Source organism: Eptesicus fuscus, chromosome 15 (genome assembly GCF_027574615.1).
Source record: "Eptesicus fuscus isolate TK198812 chromosome 15, DD_ASM_mEF_20220401, whole genome shotgun sequence".
Taxonomy (NCBI): Eukaryota; Metazoa; Chordata; class Mammalia; order Chiroptera; family Vespertilionidae; genus Eptesicus; species Eptesicus fuscus.
Window position 1 is genome coordinate 898,563 of NC_072487.1, and position 17,924 is coordinate 916,486.

The 17,924-nt window shown below is 54.2% G+C and overlaps 1 protein-coding gene across 4 annotated transcripts in view; it reads right to left on the bottom strand.

Annotated features, from left to right (window-relative positions):
- BICD2 (BICD cargo adaptor 2) overlaps positions 1-17,693 on the bottom strand; it is a 53,318-nt gene extending 35,625 nt beyond the window's left edge. For all 4 annotated transcript variants that reach the window (XM_054727711.1, XM_054727713.1, XM_008156867.3 and 1 more), the window contains exon 1: positions 17,372-17,693. In XM_054727711.1, the coding sequence (XP_054583686.1) occupies positions 17,372-17,611 (240 nt within the window). In that variant the 5' untranslated portion in view covers positions 17,612-17,693. The remainder of the gene's footprint in view (positions 1-17,371) is intronic.
- Positions 17,694-17,924: the final 231 nt, after the last annotated feature.

A 17,924-nucleotide genomic window follows, 5' to 3' on the forward strand; every position in this document is an offset into this window, starting at 1 on the left:
AGAAACATTCAAACCCGTGAGGAAGTTTTGTGAGTTAACTTGAGTCAAAGTGTCAACAAATGCCAGGAACCCAGTGGACTGCGATAATGCTCCGGAGAATGGCATTTTTGTACCTTGTTTTATACATTGCAATCAAAAGAGAAGACTGACGTAAATGGGAGGCATGAAATCCATTGGTGACAGGTTAGGGAGGCGGGAGAAAGCAGAGCAGGGAAACCTCTGGGATTGGATAAAAAGCAAAATGACAGACACATCTCTTACTTAGCTGGGTGCAGGATAATTAACAGACAACAATTAACTCAGTAACAATGAGAGGAGTTGTGTCTGCTTTGAGGGGTCTGGAAAGAAAAATGACTTTGACATTCCAACAATATGTTATCGGAGATGCAAAAGACAAGAGGCTCAGTTAAGATAAAGACTGACCTTTGTCAGAGAAGACACTGGCCTGGGACATGACTACCCACCATAAACTCCTTTTAGTTCAAACATTTTAATTTCAGACCACCCTTTGTGGTTACCTTAGGTCTGAGTTTGCAAGGCCGCCACGCAGGCCTTCCCTGAGCTTGTCGGGCGAGCATGTGCCCCTTTCCTCCCTCACGGCCACCTTGGCTCGCCAATGGTACTGATCATTGGTCAAAGACCTTCTGCACCACAGCCTCTCTATCTGCAACCACAGTGAGGAGCCCAGAATTGTGCGGTCCCTTCCCCAGTTCTCAGACAAGGTGCACCACCTTGGGCAGACGCTAGCCTTGGGCAGAGCTGGGCCATCGGGCGCTGGCGCTCAGGGGGAGAGGGCAGTCACCATCTGTGCCCCTGGCCCTGCTCCCAGCCCCCCCTAAAGCTGAAGACATAATTCACTGCTTCTGCCCCGAGGAAGGGAAAACTCAGGCTCCCTGCCGGCCCGCCCGCCACACTGTGCTAACGGATTTCCCACAAAGCCACAGGGCATCATCCCTCACCAGAGTCAGAGGCGGATCCCGCAACTCTGAGGACACGGTATGTGGGGCCACACTCGGACGTTTCTGTGCGGGCAACTCCCTCGGCAAGGGCCCGTCAGCCTTGCCAAACCCCATTTCCACTCACCAAACTCAAAAGGGGGCTCAGTCGGTGAAGGTTGATGACATTACTATTAGAGAAAGATTTTATAGCATTAGGAGATTAAAGTCTTTGTCAAAAGTCGATTAAACCTATCAACACTGCATTTGCCGGCCCAAACAGCTTAGTTACGTAGTAATGGCAGACATGCAAAAATGCTCGACTAGGGATCTGGCATTTAGCAATCGCAATCATTCCCAACACAACACAGAGAAGACAACAGCAGGACGAAGGACACAGCCTTCTTCCCAAGGCAGCTCCCCCCAAGGAAATGGCGTCACAACGGGCGGGAACACATCACAGCAATGTAAAAAGGGAAGACAGGACACACCGCTGAAAGTATGTATTTAAAAGTCTTCTGTACACCTAAAACTGCCCTATAAGAAAGCCAAAAAGATATATTAGCAAGCACCTAAACACATGAAAATGGATCTCGTCAAAACTGTCTATATCAGAGAGGGTGGACAGAACAACACAACAGGAAACTAAATAAAAAAATAGAAACATTGAATTAAATTATCAGAACCGAGGAATCACTCCAGAGAGGTGCTGAGGGTGAGGCTGCACTAAAAACACACATTAAAGGTAAAGAAAGGCAGACACTGGACAAAGAAATGAGGCGCCCGCCTCCCAAAGGGAAAGTGACACAACACAAAAGAAAAAAGAAAAAGCAACCAAGCTGGTCTATTTTCTCAACCCGGCCATGCTTTTATCCCGCACCCGGCACTGAGCAAGGACCAGCAGGCCCGGCTTCCTCCCACAGGACCGGGGCTGGGACTCAGGGCTCTGGGCCTCCTGTCACATCCCCTCCCAGCAGGAGACAGGAGCGGGGGCGGGAAGACGTCCCGGTCAGCACAGGCTCAACCCAGCTGGACCTGGCACCAGAGCTCCACACACCCTCCCTTCAAAGGAAGGCTCCTCAACGCCACGCTGACTGAGCAGCGAGACCGCAGCAAACAGAAGCAATGTCCATCCTGAGCATCACGATCGTGCCCCAGGAGCACAAAACCAGCGGCACCCATTCAACTCACCTTAAAAAGTATCCATCAGGCACTGGCTAGGGATCAGGCTAGGCCGAGTGCCCCGTGCTGAGGGGCAGAGGGGAGCCCCCACAGCAATGTGCAAACCGGCAGAGATGCCCTCTGCACTGGGACGGATTCTCGGGGACCTGGCCGCACCCCTCCACTGAAGCTTCAGAAAGCGTGTGCCATACAAAGAGCGTTTACAGCTATCGTAAATCTACCCACCCAGATTTAAAGTGACAGCAAACAGTAACAACGAACAGAATGCATTAATCAGCAATGGACAAGCACTGGTGTCACTACCCGCCAAAGGCTGAGGCAAGGAAACCTCCCACCACACTGTGTAGAGACCAGAAGAGAGGATACATTAATTCCACATTGTTTACAGGTGATGATTTCAACCTCAAAAAGATCATTTAGAGACCTCCAACCCCCCCAAATTAAATGTGGTTAGGAATACATAATAAAAAAACAGCAATTATGTTTATAATCTCAACATCAAAATCATTACCACTTGAATATCACTTTAACTAGAAACATGGACTCAGTCAAAGAAAACGATAAATACTCTAATAAGAAAGGCTGAACCCAGTCATTACATGGAACTCACGTGACATGGGCCACACGGCTGTAAGGCTGAAGAAAACTGCCTAAATCCTCTGGGACTACTTCAGAGTAACAGTCAAGTTTAACTAGTTGATTTAGCAAGCAAAAAGACTCTCCCCTCATCTCCACTAAAAAAATTAAAGATATAATTCACATACTCTAACATTCATCCTTTTAAAAAATACTTTTATTGACTTCAGAGAGGAAGGGAGAGTACCCCAATGATGAGAGAGAGTCACTGATCGGCTGCCTCCTGAACGCCCCCTTCTGGAGATCGAGCCCGCAACCCAGCATGTGCCCTGACCGGGAATTGAACCATGACCTCCTGGTTCAGAGGTCAACACTCAACCACTGAGCCACGCGGCTGGGCTAACATTCACCCTTTTAATATGTGTAATTCAGTGGGTTTTGGTAAATTCACAAGTTTGTGTAACCATCACCACTATCCAATTGCACGTTTTCTTCACCCAAAAAGACCTGGCCCATTCATTCCCAGTCACTCCCAGCCCCCCTCCCACAGACGCTAAGAACCACCAATGTATTTTCTGTTTCTATGGCTTCTCCCACTGAACATGATTGCAAGGTTCACCCATGTGTACCACTGAGACAGGCTGAGCTTTTCTTAAATGATGGGAATGCCTTCAGTTATTTTTTTAAGCCTCTCCTCAATATGCTTAAAGTTCTCTTCAAGCACTCACTCCCCAGAGAGCTGCCCGCCACCTGCGCCTGCTGGGACCAGCCCATGGAGGAACCGGAAAGCAAAGAAATCTGTTCGGCACCTGCATGAAGAACCCAGGCCAGAATAAGTTCGATCCAGCAGCAATTCAGGGAGCCATTTTCTTTTAATTTTTATTTATTGATTTGTTTGTTTTAGAGAGAGTGGAAGGGGAATGGCAGGGGGTGGGGGAGAGAGGGGGGAGAGAGAGAGGTATGTTCCGCTTATTTAAGCATTCATTGGTCGATTCTAGGATGTACCCCGACTAGAGATTGAACCTGCAACCTCAGCATATTGGAGACGACGCTCTAACCAACCAAGCTCTTGGGCCAGGGCGCCATAATCTTCACCAGTGACTGCTCCCTTGATGCATCAAGTCCCCTCTCTCCTTCCCTCTCCTCGTTTTCAGTAAACCTCTTCTTTTGGATCTGTTTCATCTCCTCTTGATTTCTATCTTGAGGGGGCAAGAACCCCTCCACTAGTGACACCAGCACTTCTCTTACTGCCAAACACTATCCCGCTGTGAGAACGGACCACACTGCATTTACTCATTCATCTGTTAATGGACATACAGGTGGTTTCCACTGTGGGAAAGTTATGAATAATTCTGTTGTAACTTTACATATGTATATATGTTTTTGTGTAGACACATGCTTTTAATTCCTTTGGGCATATACATAGGAGTAAATAGATGGGACTTGTTAACTCTATGTTTAACACTTTGAGGAACTGCCAGACTATTTGCCAAAGCAGCTGCACCATTTTTCATTCCACCAGCAAAGAGTGAGTTTTGATTTCTCTACATCCTTACCAACACTTGATATTGTCTGTCTTTTGATTTTAGCCATCCTAATGGGTGTGAGATCTCCTCCCATTAAAAATCTATATATATAAAAGCCTAAATGACCAAACAACTGGTCGACCAGTCGCCATGACGTGCACTGACCACCAGGGGGCAGACGCTCAACGCAAGAGCTGCCCCTGGTGGTCAGTGCGCTCCCACAGCCAACTTCCTATGGCCAGCCAACCTCCCACAGCCCCCCCCGCCCCCCCCGCCCCCCCCCCCCTCCCGGGCTGGCTGGCCCCTTCAATCGGCCCAGATCGCTGGCCAGGCCGAGGGACCCCACCCGTGCACGAATTCATTCACCAGGCCTCTAGTAAATTAATATTAGTCACAATAATAGCTACTACTCTCATAATTCTCTGTAAGCATATTATTTCACTTAACACCTACTAGTATATCAAAGTTTTCAGGAGAAATGACATTCCCATTTTATGAACAAAGAAACGAAGGCTCAAGAGGCCAAGGCCTCAGCTATTTTGGGCAGAGGGACATCTGGAACTCTGGGCCATACAGATCCCTCACGCCAGCTCCTACCACGGCACTAGTGTCAGAAACACTGCCAGAGAGCAGGAGGATCTATCCCCAGAGTAAACAAAGAACTCTGACATGTCAATAAGGAAAAGGCAGACACCCCATAGGTCCTGAACAGGCTCTTCACAAGAGTCTCCAAATGGGGAAATGCAAATCAGCACCAGGCCAGCAAGGAAGACAAGATCAGAAAGTGCCCCTTTGGGTGGGGAGGGTGGTAAGAGCCAGGAATACACACACTGCTAGTACAACTGCCTGGACAGCCCAGCCCGTGCCATCCACACACATGGTGCAGCGGTACAGAGGCCAACAGCTCACCTGGGGAGAGAGGCATGGTGAGTGCACAAGAGCCCTACCAGCAACGAATGTCGACAATCTGCAAACTCAGGCAATAACACCTCAGGCAAACACAAAACGCTGAGTGAACACACAACACCTGTGGGTGGGACTGCTGCGCAGGGGCGGGGAACCTTCTCTCTGCCAGGGGCCATGTGGATATTTGTAACATCGTTTCCAGGCCATACAAAATTACCAACTTACACATTAGCCTGCTATATTTGGTGAACCTTCTCTCTGCCAGGGGCCATGTGGATATTTGTAACATCGTTTCCAGGCCATACAAAATTACCAACTTACACATTAGCCTGCTATATTTGGTCAAACATTTAATTAACTCTCTCCTAATGCCTTGGCAGGGCCAGACCGAATGATTTCACGGGCCAGACGTACCCCACCCCTGGCCTACCGTAACTCAAAAATAGGGAAATTCAGAGCCAGAGTCATTACCCCTGGACAGTCAGGGACCAGTCCCTGGGATGCTGACAACATGCCACTGTTCCATCTGTAGAGCCATGTGGGGCCATCAAGCTGTACAATTATGATTTGTGTACTTTCTGTATCTTATGCTATTGAAATAGAAGCAAACCACTAAAAAGGAAGCAGCATCTGAAATGTTACCCAAATGCACAATGCTAGGAGACAGGCGTCTGAGAGGCCCGGGCCTGGCAGAGAGACAGAACAGGCAGCAGAAGGGCAAGCGTGCCCAGGGATGAGAGCTAAGACCAATGAAACCCAAGCCAACGTGCCCCAAGCTGGATATACTCCAGGGAGCCAATCCCTCCTTACTGAGGAGACAGAGGCATAAGAGACCAGATGAAAGGTCAACTTCCCATAATGCACTTCAGCAAAAACCTGCCGCGAGGATGCGAGGTCCCATCAGGAAGGGGGACAGAAACAAGCTGAGGCCCCCGGGCCACGGCTCCAGCACTCGGTCACACAGCCTTGCTGGCAGCTGGAGAGGAACAAGGGAAGCCCCTACACTAGGCATGTCAAACTCGCGGCGCGGCCCAGCCAATACAACGGTATGTAAGGAACGTTTTAATAAAAATTTCTGTAACTTAATTTTTACAATATCCTATTATACATAATTATTAACGAACCACAGCATTCGCTAATGGCTGATGACTATAATCGTGTTGCAGTCATTTCCCTTACGCGCAGGCGCACCATCTCTCTCCACTAACACCAGCAGCGAATATTTTAGCAGCCGATGGCCGCGTCCTTAGTCTTGGACTGACCTGTTTGGTGTGCGCAACAGGAAACATTTCGCTTTTGGAGAAGAAAAATAGGCTTATTTGTGTTACGCTTATTAATTTGTGCAGTTATTCAGTGTCTGGTAAGTGAATGTTCAAGAAAATATTTTAATTAAAATGTTCCATTATTTTATGTTAAGGATGACTCATTTATTTCAGCCCTTTGTATTCAGCATGTCTCTATCGAAATAAACCTACGTTTCTATGGAAATGGAAGCTTTTGTTTTTTGCGGCCACATCCACTCACACCTTGTTTATTTGGCCCGTGGTAGCCTTTGAGTTTGACATGCTTGCCCTACAGACACCTGAGCAGACAACCAGGTCAGGGGAGAGGGCATGAGAGGGGCTGGCACCCAGGAAGGCCACCCTAAGGCCCCATGGGAAGTTCCGAGGCACCCAGAAACAAAGTGGCTCAGCAGGGCCAGCTCAGCTCTCTGCCCCCAGGTTCCCGCCAGGCCCTCTGCAGCCTCCCAGCTCTGAGGGGTCAAGGGAGGAGATGGAACAGCTGGGAGAGGCCGTGGAGGGCGGGCAATAGCCCAGGCCTATGCACTTCACAGTCTGTGCTAACGGGAGCCTATTAGCTTCTCTCTTGGGAGGGATCTCCTTTCACAAGTAAGAAACTGAACTCTGAGAACAAACAACTCCATATCGTTTCCCAGTGGAACCACCACAAAGACAGGAAAGAGGCAGAAGAGGCTGAAAGGCAAAACCAGGATCAGGACCCACAGCCCCACTGCTCAGCCGCCTGAGCCTCAGAGTCACCAGGGAGTCAGAAACACCCGTTCCCAGGTGCAGGCACACCTGCCGGTCGGCCCTTCCCAGCCCTGGGGTCTGGGCCTGGAGTCTGGTGCTGGCTTACTGGGACAGTGCCTGTTAGTTCCTGCGAATTTATGGCGATGATCTCCCTCCGGGCACGCAGCCCCTCCCCCAGGTGCTGGGTAACTGAGAAGAGGCTGGTCCTTTTGCCAGGGAACAGGGGGGGGGGGGGGGGGGGAGGCGGGGGGGCAGGGGAGCTGTCTGTGTGTCCATTCTGGACATGGGGAGATGGGCTTACCTCACAGGAATTGCCACAAAAGGTGAGAGCTCAGGTCCACACATGCCTGGGTGTTCGCGTAGCTGTGATCCTGAGAGCCAGACATGGGCAACCCTGAGGTCCCCCAGAGGAAGGTGCTAGTGACTCAGGCCCGGCTCACGGGCAGCTCGATGCCTCTCAGAGGAGCCAGATACAAAAGCACCTGGGACAGCCATCAGCACAGACACCTAGAACAGAGCCTGACCCCCCGCGAGGCTGCAGGGCCCCTGGGCGGGGAGGGGGCTGGAAGGCACATGAGGAAGACCCTCCCCAAGGGGCATCCACAGGAACGCAACCACTCTGTCTTCTTATCGGTAAATTACTCCCCAATTTTAAAATGAGAGCTGCTGACAAGACAGCATCATCTGGGCAGCAGCCAGAGTGGCTCCAGAAGCATCTGTCCCTGGAGGTGAGAGGCCCTGACAGTGCAGCCCGCGCTGGAAGAGGTGCTCGCTCCACCTCACAGGAGTCCCCCACGTCCCGACAGGCAGTGGCTGGGTCTCCTGGACAAATAGGGACGGGCCAGCAGGGGCTGCAGGAGCAGCTTCCTGGAGCCTCCGGGGAGGGAAACCACTGGGGGCGGGAGGGGTGTCCAAGCTCCCACATAAGACACAACCTTCTGGAGGGCTGATAGACTGACTGTGTGAGTCCCCCTTGGGTCCCCATCAGGCCACACCTCAGAGCCAGGATGTCACCAGGGGGCCAGGGGCCGGCAGGAAAAGTGCCGAGGGCTACCCAAGGGACCTTCCCTGCAGAGGTCCCTCAGTCCTGCCCCCCACTGCCTCCTGAGGGCTGGCACTCTGCCATTTCACTTCACAAACACAGACTGGGCCTGGGGGAGGCAAGGCCCGACACCCAGATACAGAGTGCGGGCCAGGATGGCCTCTTACACGGAAGGAACGCAAGCACCGGTGCACCTGGGCACCCCATGCCAGGCCTGAGAGCCCACACCTGGCAAGTAACAGGTACTCAGCAAATACCTGTCAGGGAGGACATGGGGACACTGCAGGGGGAGGCCCACACCACAAGTGGGTGGATGGGAACACCAGGTCCAGTGAATGGACAGTGCCTCCCCAGGTCTGCTGGGAAGGCTGAGGGGCTGCAAGGTCTGGGGAGGTGCTGCAGGCGTCTCCTCTTTACTGCTCCCCCTAGCCAGCAGGGACAAAGCCCCAGTGACTCAGAGGCAGAACGGCCCCCAGCCTCACCCCTCTACCTGGGTGTATCCTCGGCTCATACACACCTCCAGAGAGGAGACCTCTCCAGGTCCAGCCCAGGGCAGCTGGTGGTCGTGACCTCGCAGGGAGATGCAGACACAGAGGTGGGCCCTCCCAACGGCACGTATTCAGGGACGGGGGGGGGGGGGGGGGGGGGGCGGCGGGGCTTCCTGGGCCCCAATGCAGACAAATGCAGAGCGACATTCCACCACAGGGGCAAGAAGCCTTCGGATCCCGGAGTAAGCTGCAAGGACAGGATGGGGCTCCCACACCCATCTGCCCCGGGTCCCTTCGGAAGCACCACGCCGGCTTTGCAGGTGCTTCCACTGGAACCCAAGTCCGCCGAGAACCAGAGAGCCAGGTGCTCATGGACCTGCCAACCCACCGAAAGGGACCCCCATGGCCACCCAACGAGAGACTTCTGCTCACCCCCTCTCCTCCCACCTGGCTGAGAAGCTCCAAGAAGGACCCCCAGACCAACTCCCTCCTCCCTTGCTCTGAGGGCATGTCCTGAGCAGGCAGGTGGTGGTGGGAATGGCGCCAAGCCCTGGGCATGTTTGGAGGCAGCTGGGGAGGCTTAGCGACCTCCCCAAGGAGACAGTGCAATCTCACTTCATCGTCACAACAGCAGGCAAAGTAGAAAGTTTCACCACTCCCATTTCACAGGGGAACAAACTGAGGCTCAATGAGGTCAGATGAGTTGCCTTGTTGGCACCACAGGGCTTCTCACTCCAAAACGTCTTCCTCTTCCCAGAGCTGGGGTGTCCCAGGAGGGGTGGAATGTACGGGAGAAAAAGTGGGTCAAGGATGGAGCTGGACCCCAAGAAGGCCCAAAAGGCTCACCTAGCAGGTGGGCAGGGAGGAACCTGGGAAGGCTGCTCTGGCCCTTGCAGGAGAGGGCAAGTTCCTCCTGGAAATGGGGGGCAGGATGGAGGCTGGCACACCTGCACACCCTACCTGGCGGACAGCCCTCACCCATCAGACCAGTGTGTCGAGAATCACACCCATTCCCGTCCTAACAGGGTCAGTGTATGATGTCTACCCTCTCCATTGGTCTGCCCTGCCCACTGTGTGGCTTCCAGCCTCAGTTTCCCTTCAGAGCACTTACATGCTGGCTGAGGGAATCAAAGACTGGGCTGTGATCGTCATCACACACCACTCGCCATGTCTGTCCTGTCTGCCCACGTCCATCCCATCGCCTACTGCTCACCCCAGCTGCCCCGGGCAGCGTCCGCACACTAAGCTGCCTTTAGGAACTGGCCTCCACCATTGAGCAGGAGAGATTTAGGCAGAACTGGGTGCTATTCAGAGAAGATTACACCCTAACTGCCTCAGTGGCAGCAGACAGGCTCTGGCCAGCTGAGCCCCGTGGCTGGTGGCAGCCTCCACAGACCCCGGCACTTCCACCCAGGGACACAGAGGCCAATCCTGGGGCCTGGGGCCAAGCCACCACCTTCCTCAGCAGCTGGCTGCCTGACAAAAACTCCATTCAACGGCCTGCAGTCAGGGCAGGAGGGACAGCTGTCCAGCTCCATGTGTCCCAGGCCCGAGGACGGCTAGGACAGGGCAGCTGGGACAGTGTGGGCTGGAAGCCCCAGGACAGCAGCCCGGCTGGAGTGGCCGGGCCTTTTCACTTCATCTCTAATCTCCGCGCATTTCAGGAAGGGACACTCAGCAAGCTTCAAGGTTAGCGAGTGCCCAGAGACTGTAATTCAGGCCATGGCCCTGGAATGAGTTCTGCAGCGGGCCTCGGGGCGGGGCGAGCGTGGAGCCCAGGGGGAAGTGGGCGTGGCTGTGATGCTCACATGTCCCTCCAGGGGCTCCAGCAGGTGGAGGGACCAGTCAACAGCTGCAGCCAGGGTGAGAAAAGGTCTCAGGGACCACGTGTGCCCCACGCCGGGCATTCTGTCCTGGGCACCCTGGCAGGGTCAGTCCCAGGTGCCCCAGGGACTAAGTATCACCTGACACCAGGGGCTCCCAGACCCCGAGTAAATGAGGACACTGACTCTGAAAAGAGATGAGAAACGGAGGCTCAGGGAGCGGCAGCCAGGACCCTGAACTAAAGCCAGGTGTCTAGTCTCCCAGCCTCGACCCTCCACCCTGAACACCTGGAAGTTGCCCGGAGGGGCAAGGCCTGCAGATCCTTCCTGTGCCACACCTGCGCACACGGCCCGCTCCACCACAGCGTGGGCATGAGGGTCCAGGGCCACCACTCCTGACTCATCCTGGATGCCATCCACAGACTGCCTGTGGCAAACTCGCAGCCCATCCCAACAGCACCAACACTGCTTCCCTTGCAGCAGCCACCAAGCAGATCACAGCCAGGAGAGTGATGTCAGGCCCCGACCGGTCCAGGCCTGCTTCCTCTCTGAGCCTCACTGTGCCATCTGGATCCTGAAAACAGGAAGGCACTGCAGACCTCAGCCGGCATGGGGGGCCTGCTACAGTGGGGTGAGACACTGGTGGTCACACTTTTGGAGGGACTTAGCAGCCAGCCCCGACCCGTGGGACAAGCGGCCTGCGAGCGCCGAGCAGGCTCCACCCCAGGTCTGACCAGTAGCTGCCTGCCTCCAGGGCCAAATGCACAGGCAGTGAGTTAAGCAGCTAGTGGTGTCCCAGCAGGAAAGGCAGCCCTGACTGGCTGAGCCCCAGTGGAGTCCTGTGGACCGCCTTACAGACACGGAGGAGAGAAGCCTCACGTGTGTCCTGTTGAGAATCTGACCAACTATTCTAGTGATTTTTCCTGCCTTCTTTTTTTTAAAATCCTCACCTGAGCATATGTTTTTACTGACTTTTTTAGAGAGAGAAAGGGAGAGAGAAAGAGAGAAACATCAATCGGTTGCCTCTGATGTGCATGCCCTGACCAGGAGTCAAACCCACAACCTAGGTATGTACAGTGACCGGGAATCGAACCCGCAACCTTTTGGTGTATGGGATGATTCTCCAACCAACTTAGCCACCCAGCCAGGGCATGATTTTTCTCTTTAACCATTTGCATTCTTCTACTTTTTCTCAAGGCGAGAAAAATAATTTTAAAAAGGAACCATCATCAATTGATGGTGACCAGGACCAACCGTGCAGTCTGGGGCCGAAGACCTGGCACAATAAAAGCCACAGGGCTGAGGAGAAAGACTCGTCAGTGACACAGAAAAAAGACAGAAACCCAATAAAACTAGTAACACACAATCAAGAGCAGGGCTATGGCGAAAGGACAATCACAGGATCAACGGGACAGAAAACGGTGTCGGGCCAGGAGCAGACCCACATACACAGCCAACTAGCTGTTTACAAAGGAGCAAAGGCAATTTCACTGAGAAAGTACAGTCTCTGCAATAAATGGTACTAGACATACACATGCAAAACACCGAATCTGGACACAGATCTTAAACCTTTCACAAAAACTACTTGAAATGAACCACAGACCTAAATGTGAAATACAAAACTATGTCTAAATAAAAACATAGGAAAAAATCTATGTGACCTTGGGTTTGGTAATGAAAATTGTACCACTGGAAGCATGATCTGCAAAATGGTATTAAATTAAAAACTACTCTGTGAACAACACTGTTAAAAGAATGAAAAGACAAGCCAAGAATTACTTGCAAAGTAAAACTTATGCCCTAACAAACATGTGCACTGGATGCTTACAGCAATTTTCTTAATAATGCCCCAAACTGGAGGCCACCCAGATGCCCGGGCTGAATGGATACACAAACCATGGTACATCTAGACCAGGGCTGGGGACCCTCCAGCCCCGAAATCATGTGGCCTGGCCCTGCCAAGGCATTAGGGGAGAGTTCATTAAATGTTTGACCAAACACAGCAGGCTAATTTTTAAGTTGATAACTTTATATGGCCAGAATATATTTTAAATATCCAAATGGCCCTTGACAGAAAAAAGGGCCCCCAGTCCTGATCAAGACAATGAAATATTATTCTGTGATTCAAAAAAAAAAGGGGGCTATCAAATCACATAACAACACAGATGAATCTTAAACACATATTGCTAAGTGAAAGAAGCCAGTCTGAAAAGGCTATGTACTGGATGATTCCAATGATGTGAAATCCTGGAAAAAGCAAAACTATGGAGACAGTAAAAGATCAGCAACTGTCAGGGGTTTGCGGAGGGAGGGTGTTGCACAGGTGAAGCATAGGAGATTTTCTATATATATATATATATATTGATTGATTTCAGAGAGGAAGGGAGAAGGAGAGATAGAAACATCAATGATGAGAGAGATTCATTGATCGGCTGCCTCCTGCACGCCTTCTACTGGGGGGTCAAGCCCGCAACCCAGGCATGTGCCCTTGACCAGAAATGAACCTGGGACCCTTCAGTCCACAGGCCAACACTCTAGCCACTGAGCCAGTGGTCGGCAAACTCATGAGTCCACAGAGCCAAATATCACCAGTACAACGATTGAAATTTCTTTTGAGAGCCAAATTTTTTAAACTTAAACTTCTTCTAACGCCACTTCTTCAAAATAGACTCGCCCAGGCCGTGGTATTTTGTGGAAGAGCCACACTCAAGGGGCCAAAGAGCAGCATGTGGCTCACGAGCCGAAGTTTGCCGACCACGGCACTGAGCCAAACCGGCCAGGGCAGAAGATTTTTTTAAAGTAACAAAACAATTCTGTGCGATATTTAATGGTAGACAAATGACACTGCATCTGTCAAAACCCAGATGATGTTACAGCCCGAAGAGGAGAGGCAACATTCTTAAGTCACTTAGGAGGCCAGTGGGTCCCGGGATGAAATGCTGAGTTTGGTAAAATCACCTCAGTGTGTTACCGATGGACAAAACCACTTCACTGAGGGGAACGGGCAGAGTGCTGCCTAAGTAACTCACTGGGAATAAGCAGAGTGTGTGAGACCAAAGCAAAGGGAACTGCACGTACGATTAGAGTCTAGTTGGTCAACTGTTCCCCAAGGGGCCAGGCCGCAGCGGGGAGCACTGGGAGGTGTGCGGGAAGAGAACGGCTGCATCACTATGGCAGGGGGACCCCGGGCGGGAGACATCAGGATGAACTCAGGTGGCTGCACTGGGCTTCCCCTAAAGAAGGTGGAAGCCATTGTGAGGGAAGCAATGCAGAAAACTGTCTTTAAAAAAGCAAATCTGTGAAATACAAACCACGCAATTATTTCGCATGATACAACAGACTCAAAGTGCACGGCGTCTTCCGAACTATGGAAGCTCCTGTCTTTATCCCCTTGAATGAAACCTGGTTTTCTGCAACTCAGAGAGTAACACCCAACTCTGTGTCTTTTTAAAAACAACTGTTACAAATGCCCAGTCCACCTCCCATGGCAGAGCCCAGCGGGCTGCAGGGTTTAATGCCCAGGACAGCAGCTGGACAGCCACACAGGGCCGGGGAGGACCTCACGTGTCAGAGCCTGCGGGGTCCGGGCCAGCCCTGCCACCAAGAAGCCAAACCTTTCTTTACCCCCAGTGTCCTGACATGGCGAAGGTCTAAGGGGTGACTGCCCCAAACTGAGGAGGGGAAGCTGACCTCCTTCACAGGAAGTGATGGGGGTCGGGGGGAGGCGCAGCAGGAGCCCATGCTGGTCTGGCCATGGCTCTGTCCCAGGCAGCTGCTCAGGCCCCTCAGCCACTAACCCCTTAGCCCCCACCGCCACAGGCTCAGGTGCACCAACCCATGCAGTGATCTGGTGACCCAAGGGCTGGTATGGGACTGCAGGACTCAGCGGGCCTAGGGAGGCTAGGACAGGAGCAGCTCAGCTGCAGGGGTGAGACCAAGTGGCAGCGCTCACCCACCCCATCTGTGACTTCTGCAAACACACGGCTGGGGAATCGGTGCCAAGGACCCCTTCCCATGTTGTTTGAGCTGCTGAGCCTTCCTGAGTCGCTCCCACCCATTCTACCTCAGTCTCCCCATCCTCTGCGAGAGGAGATGATAAGAGGGAGGGAAGGGAGCTGCTCTCAGCAGCTCTGCCCCAACCCTCCTGGCTGCGGAGCCTGCAGGACAGGAGGGATGACGGATGAGTGTTGGGAGCTGGGCTCAGGCAAGTCCAGAGGGGGTGGCAGAGGCTTACAAGCATCCGCAGTGAGGGCAGGACAGGCTGGGCCAGCTGGAGGCCCCGGGCAGCAGGCTTGGGCTGCCCCTGGGAGATGCAGTGGGGATGCTACAGATCACACCAAGCCAAGGAGCAGAGCTGGTGGCTGTGGGAACAGCAGGGAGGGGATCCAGGCCGGAGAGGTGGAAGGAAGGAGTTGAGGCCACTAACCAGCAAGTGTAAGCACTTCCTGTGTGCCAGGCAGGCACTACGCCTAGCCCATGAGACGCCAGGGCTCACCCCACTGCACCCACTGCTTCCCCAAGTTGTATGTATGCTACACAGTCAAGATCCTGAGGTGGCAGGGAGGGCGTCCAGACCTGTCTTCTCACTCTCTCTGGGAGCCCAGAGATGGCAGGGCTGACACTGCATCAGGAACCTGCCCCTGGCCTGAGGCATGCCCTCTCACCCCCCTCCCCTGGTGAGGACCACCTACTTCTGGCACTTACCTAACCCTACCAGACAGGAGCTCCCACCCAACACGCCTGCACCCGGAAAGCTGCAGCTGAGGACACAGTGCCTGCACCCTGCCAGACAGCTTCTCTCCCTCAAACATGGTATTACCTACAAATGTTGGACAGGAGTACAGGCAATTCTGTTTGCAGCATTTGTTAGTAACTGAATCCACTTTAGTTCAATAAAGTTTTAAAAGAATTCAGACAGTTCACTTCTCTGCAGGAGAAAAAAATGGACCCAACAAATTCAGGGTGGGGCAAATATAGGTTTACAGCTGTTCACATGAAAAATAATACAATAACTAATAATACAATAATAATACATGATTAAACTATTTCACGTACTCACAACTGTAAACCTACTTTTGCCCCACTCTGAATTATCTACTTAAATCTTGATTTTTAAAATAAGAGTCAGTGTTTCCTAGTATGAAATGGGCACAAAATAAATAGGTTGACAAGAGCCTGTACTGGTACAGGTATGAGTGAACTGGTGCAAGCTTTCTGGCAACACCTACTGAGCGGATTCATCTTCCTCTAGCTTCTGCCAAAATTCCCACCTACAACGGGGAAAACTGAGTTCAGGACAGAGGGCAACATGTCCAGGGCCACGTGGTCAGCGTATGCAAAAGCCAGGTGGCAGCAAGCTAAGCAAGCAGGCGCCTGAAGGACACTGTGGAGATGGACCCACTTCCTCCTGATTTCCCTGGGACCCACCTCCCAGACACCCCATTAACTGGAGCCAAGATGCTTGCATTGGCCACAACGTCTGTCCACACGGAAAAGGGCTAATGAATGAAAGGTCCCTGCGTGGAAAGCAGTTCCCTCTGCAATCATGGGTCCAGTCCTTTCTTACAGGGTTACAAAGGCAAGCTGTGAGCACAAGAGGGGGGCTATGAGTCCTGTGGGGGGTGAGCCCCATCCAGGGAGACCCTGGGTGCATCCCCCCCCCCCAAAGAATGGAACCCTTGTTGGAGGGGCCACATGTTACTCCTCTTGCAGATCCAGTGCCAGCCAAGCCTGGCTCAAAGGAGGCCCCAATACGCGTTGACAGATGTCAGGACCTGGGGTCAGTGAGCTGCCACCTGCCTTCCCACCCGCCCACGTCAGTTGTTGACTGATGCTAACACTGAGCACCTGCTCTACCAGGCAGGGACTCCTTTATTCTCCTCCCCACCTTCAAAAGAGGACTCCACTGGACTCCCCAGTGAGGCCGGGAGGCTCTGACCAGTCCAGGCACCCAGCCCAGGCTACTAGGTGTGTTGGTGCCAGGAGGGGGGGGGGGGGAGCAGCTAGCATGGTGATTCCCAAGATCAAGGACCAAGAGCCCACCAGGACAAGGGGAGAGTCAGGCGGGAAAGGGGCACCCTGTCAGGGAAACTGACACCATGCTCCGCCTTCTCAAACCTAAGACCCTCCTAACCAGCCTTGTGGGTGGGCCATGTTGCAGAGGAGGCGGCCCAGGCCCCGGTCCACGGCCACATCATTCGCGAGGGGGCGGCCTGGGTCCATACGGGTTCCAGCCAGAAGGCAGGCCTCCTCCTCACTCCCGCTCAGGGCTGGGGAGAAGCTGGCGTTCAAGTCACTGAGACTACTTCCCGGAAGGCTGCCGAGGACCTGACCTCCTCATCCCGGAGTGACAATCCGTGGCACACACCCGGAGAGGCCGTCCCCCGCCTGCCGGGGAGAGCCTGGAGGGCGCCAAGGCAGGAAGTGGGCGGAAGCAGCTCGCTTCCCAGAGCAGTCATGGGGGGGAATGGTCGGAGAGCTGACTCCGGAGCCAGGCCCCCCACACAGGCCGCGACGGCCACAGGCCAGGCGACCTGCCCCAGCCCCGGCCTGCCGACACTACACCTGCTGGAGGCAGCTGCACCGCCCGGAGGTGATGCAGGACCAGGCGGGCTCTGCTCGGCGTGCACCCCACGCCCACACCCTCTCCCAACCCGGGAAGCCAATGCCGCAGGAAACACCCGCCGTCCCGAGGCCTGCCACCAGGAGCAGGCAGGCTGGCGACGCGGCCCACCCAGCCTCGGCCCGCAGCGGCAGGCCGGCCGCGCACGCACCCCTGGGCGCCCCGGGGCGGCCCGGCCAGGTGGTCGGCCCGGGGTGGGGCGGGGACGCCGAGGGCGTGGCGGCGGCCGCCCGCGCCTCACCTCCTTGAGCTGCTCCATCTCGCCGCGGATGGCCTCGTAATCCACCTCGAGCTCCTCGAACTGCAGCTTGAGCTGGTGTTTCTCCTCGAGCACCGCCAGCCCATACTCGGCCGCCTGGATCTTCTCGCGCGTGGTCTCGGCCAGCTCGTGCGACAGCCGCTTCACCTCGGCGCGCAGCCACTCGGGCTGCGCCTCCATCACCAGCCGCGCGTACTCCTCCTCCTCACACGGCGCCGACATGGTGGCCGCGGACCGGCTCACGTTGCTTCCACCGGGCTCGCACCCGGCTCCCGTCCGCTTGGCCACCGCCCAGCCCGACGGCGCCCGGGCCGCTGCACAGCCGCAGTGCGCTCCCCGCCGCGCGGGGCGATGTGGGGGCCGTAGTCCCGCCCGCGCGACCACAGCCCCGTGTGGACACGAGCCCGCCCGCCCGGTCCTGGATTGGCCGGGCCGGCGCCGAGCGGCCCCGCCCAACCGCATCGCCGCGGCCGCCGCCGCCCGGGGTATTCTGGGTGCCGTAGTCCCGCCCGCGCACCGACTACAAGGACCGTCA